This window comes from Nematolebias whitei, chromosome 6, assembly GCF_014905685.2.
Source record: "Nematolebias whitei isolate Nwh7 chromosome 6, NemWhi1, whole genome shotgun sequence".
Classification (NCBI taxonomy): Eukaryota; Metazoa; Chordata; class Actinopteri; order Cyprinodontiformes; family Rivulidae; genus Nematolebias; species Nematolebias whitei.
This window is the reverse complement of record NC_056503.1, coordinates 29,519,036-29,530,555: the sequence shown is the minus strand read 5'-3', so window position 1 is coordinate 29,530,555 and position 11,520 is coordinate 29,519,036. Positions and strand designations below refer to the sequence as shown.

Genomic DNA, 11,520 nt, shown 5'->3' with positions numbered 1-11,520 from the left:
GAATAATCACTGTGAAAAACCATATGTTGCTGCTGATCTGTTTCATGTTGCTGCTGATCTGTTTCAATGTTGATGTGTTCATGCGTGCACATCTGCTCACAGACTCATGTTCATGTTAGTGCTGATGTTCAATGTTTTATGTTATGAGTGCTTAGTGTATATTTAGTTGATGTTTTTCTTAGTTCATATCTTAGATGTTATTACTGTTTTTCTTATACATTTTATTGTTGGATGTAACTGGGACCCTGTGTACATAATTTCGCTCCACCACATGTACCACATGAGGTGCGAATGACAATAAAGAAACTCTGACTCTGACCTTGGGATTCCCCCGGAGGAGCTGGCCCAAGTGGCTGGAGAGAGGGAAGTCTGGGCCTTCCTACTTGAGCTGCTACAGACGCTGGATTAGCAGAAGAAAATGGACAGATGTCGCTCTCCCACTCTTTTCTGTAACTTCTATTTTCCCCACTTCATCTTCCTGCTAGGTTTATCACACCTGATCCACCTGCTGCTAAAACTAGAATAATTTATGGCGCCGCCTCACCTGTAATTGTTGTCAACGCCCTAGCAGGTGACAACAGCCAATCGGTGATGGAGAAAGTTCAGGGGAGCTTCGCTATGACCCAATAATGATGAAGGATTGGTTGAAACATGTTTAATTTGTGAACTCAAACTGCCAATCTGGCTCCAAAGCAATTTACCACAAAGTCAATGAAACTGGCAACACTGGAATTTTTCTAAAGGGCGGGAAAATTGCATGGACTCTGTGTTGCTGAATTAGTGAGAGGACAAGTTCAATATGAAAGTTTAATAGAACGATGTGATTATTAACATTGATTTAAAGGCTGAGCTTTGCTTGAATAAATGCAAAATGTTAAGTTTTAGATGTACAGCCACTGTGAGTTTCACTGAAGTGGTTCATGAGATATTTTACTAAAAGACAGACTTGTTGACGCCAACTGTTAATATCAAAGTTTTAAGACAAAATGATGTATCACACCAAATTTTAGCTTAATATCTTTAATCTATAAAATTAGCTGAGTTAAGGTCCTTTTTTTCTCGATAAGGTCACTTATCTGTGGCGGCCATCTTGAATTGGGTTGACTTTAATACAGGTGATCAGTTAACGGTATTTGTTTTGTGAGTTTTATCCAAATCCATCCACTGGTTTATGTGATATTTCGCTAACGGACAAACACAAGCAAAACATTCCTGCTTTCATCTTGGGCAGCATGCGATAACGATGGTGAGCATCCTGCTTTGTTTTTTATTTGTAATATTTTACATCCTGCAGACACCCCAGGAACACGGTCTGATGGGCAGTTGCTGAGGAGATGAAACTGAGGATCCTCTGGACTGTTTGGACCACAGGCCTGGGCTGAGCAGGACTGCTGAGGGCTGGCTGAGAGTGGAGTATGGTGGGAAAATAAAAACATGTTTGAGTTTTCTCAAGCAGCTTCAAAATGCTCTCACTGGTATTTATTTTAGATAATTTGCAAAAGGGCAGTGGAGGACTAGGATTAGGGCAGTAAATGCATGGCACAAATCCTAACTTTTTCCTTTTTATTAATCTCCTGAAATCTGTCTTAGCCCTCTTTGTGCTTCCCCAGTGCTGTAATGGTGTGGCAGCACATTTTCAAGTCATACAGAGCATGTCAGCTTCAAGACACGCTGGAGAACAGATGCCAGTGAAGACCAGTAAAACAAAACATGATGTAAAAACTAAATCTGAACGTTTTTTATCATGTTGATAGTAAACAAGTCTCTAAAAAAAGTGTTTTCTTATCTGTGCAGCTAGAGTTACAGAAAATAAATCACCTTGGCAACGTCCACAGAAGATCCAATTAAGTTTGCAGACAAAATGTTTTTGTTTATATTGAGTGCGTACCCGCAGTTCTAACAATACATCTGGAAAACTACAGGAGTGAACTCCCTGGCTGACTTACCCCTGAAATTCTCTTTAGTTCATGAGGTAATAAAAATAACAGCAAACTTTATTTATTTATTTTTAAATTGTATTTAGATCCACATATTTGTGTGTGGGGGGGAGGATTTTCAGCAGCTGCAGCCCCTGACAGAGCTGAGAGCCTTGACGTCAATGCAGCTGCCTCCCAGGACTGTGTCATTTATGATGAAAGGAGTCAAGCAAAGCCCCCACACAGCATGACACACGCACATGCACACACACGCTCAGTGAGGTCAGATCCTCTCAGGATGACAGATGACAAACAGCAGGCCCCCCCTCAGCCTGCTCGTTTTCTTCAAGTCACCTTGTCTTTTCAGCTTCCTGCGTCTCTTCCCATCATGTCTTCTTCCTCTGCAGGATCAGAGGATCACTCAGGCAGAACGTGTTTGACTCCATCTTCCAGCTCAGAGGCATTTCTGGACCCGACTTTTTTTTTCCAGGCATTTTTGGGTCATGTGAGCTGGGACTTTTTAGACTCCGTCCATCTGCTGGCCAGCATGTGCTCAACTCAGAGACGGGGAAAAAGATGCAAAATGACCTTTGAGAGAGACCTAACACAAACCAAATCTCTTTTTTTCTTTTTACTTTTTTTTGTTGCAAATTTAAAAACTTTTCTCGTGTATTAATTAAACGGCTTGATGCAAAAGTTAATTTTCAGATCACCCCCATTGTTGCACAACTGTAATCCCAAATGGTGCGGTGAGCTCCTGCTTTAAAACAGACGCAGTAGGATGTTGTCATCCACCCTCCTCCGGTTGTCATGACAACCATTGATGTCACTACTGTATACTTTGGCCCTCTCAGTGCAAAGGGGCCTCTGATATTGTGATTATTTTACTGAAAAAAGAAGAAAAGCATCCCCCCCACGCATGCACACACAGCAGCTTTCTTTATTCTGTCTCGTCACAGGAGTGTGTGTGTGTGTCAGTCAGCTGGAGATCTCAGCAGCAGCTATAAATAACTGCATTTCATTGGAAAAAATGATGGTGTTTGGGGGGGGGGGCGGGGGTTACAGAAAAAAAAATTGCCACTGATATGAGGTTATACTACAGCGTGACTTTTCACACCAAAGGAGGACGTGAGTGAAAGAAAATAGATCAGTGTGCTTTTTTTTCCCCAGCTCTCAGTCAAACATCTGAATTGTAAAGACAGGGTTGGAGGAGACGTGGGAGGACATGTTGGTGGTGGTGGTGGTGGTGGTGGGGGGGGGGGAGGGGGTCAGGTGAAATCTGATCATCGTAGGTGAGAAGCGTGAGCCCCTCACCCTGGACCCGCAGCCTGCTGTGTGCATGGTTCCAACCCAGGAAAAGAAGAGAAACCCAGGTTTCCATGAACACCCCCCTCCCCCCACCCACCCCCTCTACTGGTGGGATTAGCTGTTCTCAGGCTGAGTGGGTTTATTGGATTGACATGTTGGTTAGGAACAAACCTCTGTCCTCCCACAGCCTTGAGAAGTCCCTCTGCTGTCTGGTTTAGTGTCACACACTGCTGTCATTTAACTGGACTGGTGACCAGTCAGACTTTAGTTTTTTGTTTTTCCCACCAGTGACTAAGATGCTAATGCTAAATAATGACGATGTTTTAAATAAGAGCCAAACGCTGGAAGGGTTCAGTCCTTCCTGCAGGATAAGGCTAACCTTTGGAGTCAACCCAGTTCAAGATGGCCGCCACAGCCAACACAACAATGGCTCTACCTCAGTTTCACACAGCGAGGTCAAATTTGGCACGGTAGTAGCTGAGAGTCATTCACAACAAACTCTCTGAGTGTTATCACGAGAGCTCAGGCTTCGTTACAAGGCTGGTCCAAAATGGCTGCAGCTCTGTCACGACTTTGGTTTCTGGCAAAAAAAGCGGAGAGTGACGTTCATTCCTTGAAGGAATAATGGTCTGACCACCTCGGGTGCTTTTTTATTTCTGGATGAAGTGATTCAAGGCTCCGCTGTGACTCGACAGTTTATAACCGAGTGCTCAGTGAGATCCATTTTTCCAGGTCGGTAACTCTCGCCCACACTGCTGAACCCTGGGGACCTATCAGACAGCTGCAGTGTGAAGATACAGCACCGCTGGTCTGGATGAGAACAGGAGTGTGTGTTTGTGAGAGAGAGATCAACTCTGCATTTACGTTTCAATACCCAGGCCCATGAAAAGGTGAAGGCAGGTGGCTGCAGTGCATGTGTTGTCTTTTAGCTAAATATCTCATGAACCACTGGATGGATTTTAATGGAACTTGCAGGAAAGAAGTACAGATGCAGCTGGAGGAACAAAGCTGTTGCCTCTCAGGGAGAAGCTCATGCAATTGATTTAGGGCCTTTCTCCGTGGAGTTTGCATGTTCTCCTCATGGCTGCACCCCCCCCCCCCCAAAAAAAAAACAAAACAAAAAAACAAATACATGCAGGTTAAACATGCATTGGTAACTCTGAATTGTCCCTAGGTGTGAGTGAGAGGGTGAAGTGTTGTTTGTCTCCATGTGTCCATGTGATAGACTGGAGACGTGTCCAGCGGTGTACTGCTTCTCTCACTGGGACTGCTGGAAATCGACCAGTGTCCACCGTGAGCCAGAAACAAAATACATGTAAATAGACATCTACAACTGGTTAACATCTGGAGTCAACTGTATTCAAGATGGCTGTCCCAGCCAACTGACCTGAGACTAAAATGGCTACGATTCTGTCAAATTTGCAGACATTGAAGTTAATTTTGCTGAAGCTAATGTTGGAAGTTTAGTCTTGCTGGAGGCCCGATCTGGTCTACTCCGACTCATAACCTGGTTCAGAACAGATCAGACCAGTCTCAGCTGCTCACGATGCGTGATCCCAGGGTCAACACTCGATAAGGAGTCGTTTTTGTTTGCTTGCATCCAACACTTAAGAGTTGCACAACACCTCATCTTGCACCATCAGAAACAGATGAGACCAATGAGGTCATGATAAGATGTGTCCGCCCCAGATGTGATGGTGGAGCCATGGGCCAACATAAGCTGGGGCGCTCTGTTGCACGGGGCCTCCGCTTCCAGGTTAAGACTGGTCGGACGGACGCCTCAGCGCTGAGCTTGTAACTTTTCCTGCCTCATCGACATTAAACGGTAAAAAGAATTTACTTCTCTTGATTTTATTGAGTTTGTGCGAGTTTCCTCTCCACCTGGAAACAAAAGAACCAGAAGAGCACCGTGGTCAGATGGCTGACACTAATCCCCAAAACATATTCTGGGTACTAACCAATTGCACATGGGTCCAAGTTGCGAATTTTATCACCTATGTGGTGTCTGGCCCTCTGTTAGCAAAATATCTCATGAATCGCTGGATGGATTTTAATGAAACATTTGGGGAATAATTATTAGATGAACCTTTATTTCTGAATATTCTTCAAAAATCAATCCAATTCAAGGTGGCCGCTGCAGCCAACTGACATTGAAAAACACAAAAACGGCTAAAATTCAGTCAATTTTACTGACATCAAGCTAAAATCTGCTGTGGTAGTAGCTGAGAGTCATTAACTATCTACGGTATGCCGAGTGGGACATGATATTGTTGCTAATGTTATTTTTAAGGTGAAACTGAAAAGGCTGTGACTCAGGCATAAAAGGCAGCGAGCAGTATTTCTTCAAGGAATGCTAGTATACATGTGTACATGTATGTATATTCACATGTACATATGCTTAGATGTGTATTGTATGTGAACATATATAGGTTAATCATGAATGTATGTGTATTCCACTTATTTTATTTTGTTTATTTTCTGTATACTGTGATTAGAACATGCTACTGGGTGCCTCCAATTTCCCCCTGGGATCTATCCATTAATGTTAAACAGCTGTTTGGATTAAAAAATAATAAAACAATAAAAGAGAGACACATTTTTTTCTGTTCAATAAACCTTTTTAATCTCAACAGCAAGTTAGCTTATGTGTGGTCAACATCAATGAATATAAAACTGAATTTCTATTGACTGAGTTTATTTGTGTTTTTATCAGCAGGTGAAATTATGGTACTTGGAAACACATCCACTAGAATCTTCATGACTTTAGTCTTCATCTAGAGAAATATTGCTATAATACTTTTATATGGCATACACTGATTGACCAACGAGAAGGAGAAGCTCAAACTCCACACGGTGAGGTCGAACAGGGAAACTTCTGAAGGACTTTGGTACCTTTGTAAAACCTGGCTCTACACACAATCAAATAATGAACAGAGAGGAAGTAATGAAAATAAATGGGTCCAACCAGAAATAATTGTTTTATTCAAAGTCCTCATTTAGACTGAAAACAGGAAAAGTAAAAAGGCACACCGAACCTTTTCAGAACCACTCGTCCTCTGAAGGAACGCTCGCCATAAGAAAGTCAAAATTGTAAAAAAAAAAAAAACCATAGTCACTACGTCTGGTGTTTCTTTGAAAGAAATTGATTTTGTTTCCATTATTGTTTGGTGGGCGGTAAAAGGAGAGAGGAGGAGAAAGGGTGTTTCCTGTGGTTCGTTTCATCTGAAGCAACAGAGCAACACGAACCTTTCCCAACTTTCTCCACCACAACCTCCTCCTCCTCTCGCTACAATCTCTCCTTCCCCATTTTATTCAAAAAGTGCTCTAGTATTCACCTTCCACAAATCACCCTGTACATCTTAGTCTGACCACTGAAAAGAAAAACGCACTTTAATACTCTTTGCGTCATCGGTGCTCAGAATGATTTCATTCACACCTCAGCGCCCTCCTTCCTCTCTAATGGGCACGTTTTTCCAACACGACCCACAAACTGGGCATGAGTCTGTTCCCGTTAATAAAAAAAAGTGGGTGAAACCAATTAGAATGTACACATCCAGCTGATGTGGGTGGAGGGTGGGACCATAATGCAACCACAAGACGTGTTTCTCAACAAGTCTGCACTCTGACTGCTGCTGGAGGGAATCATATCGGCTTACAGACGTTAAAACCCTGCAGATATGACGTTAGACTCGTTAGAGGTGTGGACTGCTCGATGGACAAGAAACATTGGCTTTTTTTGTTTGGATCAAACAATGTAAAGGATTTTCCAAACTGTTTATTTGTACCTCAAGAGTCTGATGAGTGAACATTACAAATCTGAGTGTTTATGTCGTCTGTAAAGGAATCTGACCACAAACTTTAACGAGATAGCTCTGATCTATTGATGTGGAAAACCTATAAACAAGTAACATCTTACCTGTTGTAGATAGCTGTTTAAACCTGAGTTTTGGGGGAAACAGGAGTTTAACGATAAGTCCAAGCAAGTCCAGGACCAAAGAAGATCACTGCAGTCTTAGAACTCCAAAACAACATCAACGCTGCATCACACTGTTTATAGAAAACTCTGATCCGAAAAAGAAAATCCAGACTGTAGCTCTCCCTGCAGGAATATCATAATACTCCTGCTGGAATTAACAGTGTAAAAGTTAAAAAAAAAAAAAAATCATCCTGATGCATGCTCCATAATCTAGGTAGAAAAATCTAAGCAAGTTAAATAAGGTATTTTGGTCAGATTAAAAAATAAAAAAAAACTTGCTGAAACGTTTTGTCTTTAATCCGAAGGACTTCTTCAGTCTGAGGAGCTGCAGTAAACTCAGTCTTATAAATAGCACCTTCTCATAGTAGGTCGACCAGTTTGATGGTGACAGCCAACATTAAACAGCCACTGGCCAAAAGGATGGCCCAGCACAGAAGATCAACATCATCAGGCCAGGACTCTGCGGTCTACACTCATCTCCAGGCCAGCGGTCACTCTTTCAGGGATGAAGATGTTCATATCCTGGATAGAGAGGAACGATGGTTTGAGAGAGGAGTAAAGGAGGCCATCTTTGTGAAATCATCCATCATTAAACAGGGGTGGAGGCCTCCGGGTTCAACTGTCCCCCTCTTACAATGCTGTGATTGCTAGTATCACTCAGCCCTCTGTGAACAGTAAACAGCCATCAGTGTGCTAATGATCCATTGTTAGGCTGATGGTCCTTCTTGAGCAGGTGAGCAGCTGGTTTTGGTTGTCAGCAGCGAACTGGTTGATCCACTATTCAAGACTGAACTTACTGCAGCTCCACAGACTGAAGAAGTCCTTTGGATTAAAGACAAAATATTTCAACAAATTTGTTATTTAAATTTATTTTATCCACCCAGAGGACCTGACTTAACTTTGTTAGATTTATAAAGTAGAGTTTGTGTGAATGGCTGTAAAACCTTCGAGACTTGAGCTGTTTCAGGTCAGCAGCAATCCCTCCGGTCTTGGCTACGTTTGGACTAGCCGTTAGCTCGTCACTCCAGTCAGGATTAAATTATTTCTTCAAAATGAGCTCTTTCAGAGAGGCATGTGTTGCACATTTCTTCCCAACATTTCTACTTTAACCAAACTGGAGTCTCTCTTTAAGCTCCAACAGCTGCACGGCTACAGTATATCCTTAATGCTCATCATTTTAATTCAGTTTCCATAATCTGTCAAGGAATTACATCTGTGTGCTGCAGGTAAACTGAACAATTTAAGTGCTGTGAAAAAATGAATCAAAGTTTAATTCAGATCCAGCAAGGGGACTCATGTTCTGCTGATCCTTGTCTCACAGCAGCAAAGTCAGGGAGCAAATATTCTTATGGGAAACCGAACGTTGGGCATCTTTGATGGTTTATTAAAAAAAGAAAACTGCACAGAGGCGTGCCTGGAGCAGTGGTGATGTAAATCGTGATTTATCTTTAAAAACCAAACTGTACCGTTTGTGCTGAAATGAAAAGAAGTTAATGACGTTTGTGCAATGGATGAAAACGTGTTTTTGAATTTGTGCAAAGACAATTCCACACAGCGCTGTGCAGACGTTTGACGACATTTAGATGCTTAGTTTCTGCACTAACATAATACTAGTAGTGTCCTGGATTCAAGTCAGAAGCAACTCTGAGAAAATCAAAGCAAGCATCCTGTTGAGTACCTAGAAAAACCTCACGGAGGAGAACTGGCGCTGCTTTAAAGGAAGAAGCCATTCATATCAAATTTAGGTGACGTTGCCATGAGGTTTAGCTGCATATTCTATAAAACTACTGATAAAGAAACAAGTTTATGGTCTAATTTGAATAAAACACTTATAAAATAAGTTACAACTCAAACTTTTGCACAGATGTCTCCAGGCGTACTGCTGAGAGATCATCTCCTGGTTACATCATCAGCTCCAAGTGATGTCACCGCTGACGAATCTGAGGTGGATGCGGGAACCAATCAGAGCTGGCCGTACAGGTGAGGCTTCCGTTCACCGTCCCTTGACATTCAGGATTAATATTGCTTCAGTATTGCCGCGGAAAGAGACGCAACGAGTTCAGCGCAGTCCCATCAGCCCTCATTTATCAGGCAGACACACGAGCCACAGTTCTACCAACTCGTCATCCCCTTCATCGCATCACCAGGTGTGCTGACACGGCGTGCAATCAGTAGTGTACAAAAGAACTCCAGATCAGTAGTTGCAATGTGAAGAAAAAGTCACGTGAACTGCGTTCTACCTTCCTGCATCAGCTCACAGCACAAATCGAGCATTATTCAGAGTATCTGAGGAGGCGCTTGTTTTTTTAAAGCAAGTGTTGTAACCGATGCATGACCACCCCGATGGCCTGCAAATTATAGTGCGTTACTAACAAACAACATTAACACTTGAATTTGTGGTGATATTCATACTAGCGTGTTAAACGAGGGCTATTCTGTTGCTCAGGTTTCTACTTACTGAAATCTTAAAAATAAAAATCTACACAAGTGTTTTTGTGACCCAGTCTTGCCACCGTGTCCTGTTTGAAACACAAAGCACTGCCAGCTCTTGTGCTTTTGGTTGGAATTCATTAGGTTCTAAAGGAGTTCACGTTCAGACTAGTTTTAGATGAGGCGCTGCACCCCAGCAGCCTCGAAGACGTGCGGCGCCCCGCCCCCCTGGACCGCACGCCGCGGTCTCACAGACGAGCGCCGCCTCGCCGAATCAGCATGGCGAAGGTCACGCTGCACCACACGTCTGGCCTCGCAGGGCAGGGCAGTGGAGGAGGAGGAGACGAGGAGGTTAAGGAGGATTCTGGTAGAAAAGCTGAGGTTTATCACAACCAGGAAATGAAGTTTGTATTAGTTGTAGAAAAGCCAACGCTTCCATCCCTGTTGCTCCTCTCACAGCCTCCACTTACATCTCCGTTCTCGTCGCTCACCGTGCCGTGTAGGTGCCCAGTGCTTAATACTGCTCTTGAGCCAGCCTGCTTTAATTGACCAGTACGAAGCCATGCTGCGAGTCCACAGTCTCCATCATCTCACTGTCCAGGAGAGAACCCTGCAGCTCAGGCATGGCCCGGTTGTCTGACTGCCCCGTAGCAGCCAGAACTCCAGGAGCAGCCTCTCCTGAGGCGAGTGGAGGCAGCAAAGTGGGGTTCATGGAGAACTCATACTGGTCTGGTAGAAGAGGTTCAAGTCCGAGAGGCTGCTGCTCACAGCCCACAGAGTAGCTGAAGCTCAGGCCGCTGCTGGAAGCATCAGGAGGCTGCTGATGGTGGAGCTGGTGGTGGAGGTGAGCTCCATGAGGCAGATGCTGGGTGTAGTGGTGATGGCTCATGTAGGGATCATAAACCACGCCTTCGCTCGGTTCCATCAGGGGACTCAGGCTGTGGCCGAATGGAGGAGAGGCCTGAGGACTGCCCTGCTGCTGGGGCTGAGGCTGGCTGCTGGCGGACATGGTGGGGCCCTGAGGGGAACTGGGAGGCACCGTCAGGTCCTGAGCAGGACTGCCTGGTGGGTATGAACCTTCAGCTATCTGCATCTGGTTGAAGTAAGCCTGCAGTCCCATGCTCTGTGACTGCTGCTGCAGGAACATCCTCTTCTGGTTCAGCCTGTGGAAGAGACGACAAGAAGATTACGAAGAAAACAAACAAACAAGAGCAAAATGTAAACAGAATAAAAAATGAAGAAAGCTGATATCTAATATTGACCCTTCTATATGTTTTGTAATTAACTATACATCTCCCTGCATCACTAATTATTAAATAAAATCTGCTACATGTAACTGTGGAGGTAAGAAAACATCCATTACAGCTTAATAAACAGGTTCTATGGAGGCACTTCCTTGTTACAAAGTAAGATTTACACGTATAAAATTAGAAGAATATGGTGATTAATAAGAAGAATTAGTGAGCAGCTTCCAATCAGTAGTTTTCTTTAATATTTTATAGTGACTTTCTAAAGACCCTCCAAAGTTGGTCTTTGAACCTTGGCTGTTTTTTCACTCGCTCCATGACCGGTCCTTGAATCTGACGTGACGGAATGCTGCGACGCAAGTTCATCAGAACGAGGGGGGACAAGTGGAAGATAAAGAAAGTGTCGGGCTACATTAAAGTTTAAAAACAGTTTTCTTTTCTGTACAATCAGAACATGCTGCTGGATGCCTCAAAGGTCTCCCTGGGATAGATAAATAAATAAATAAATAAAAATAAGTAAGTGTGTGTGCATCCATCTATCCATCATCCAACATCTATTCATCCATCCATCATCCAACATCCATCCATCATCTATACATCATCCATCATCTATTCATCATCTATTCATCCTTCCATTATCCAT

The 11,520-nt window shown here is 43.4% G+C and overlaps 1 protein-coding gene across 1 annotated transcript in view; it reads right to left on the bottom strand.

Annotated features, from left to right (window-relative positions):
• Positions 1–10,080: 10,080 nt before the first annotated feature.
• Positions 10,081–11,520, bottom strand: part of sik2b (salt-inducible kinase 2b) — a 58,025-nt gene continuing 56,585 nt past the window's right edge. The window contains exon 15 of the mRNA XM_037677498.1: positions 10,081–10,793. Coding sequence (XP_037533426.1) covers positions 10,172–10,793 — 622 coding nt within the window. The 3' untranslated portion in view covers positions 10,081–10,171. The remainder of the gene's footprint in view (positions 10,794–11,520) is intronic.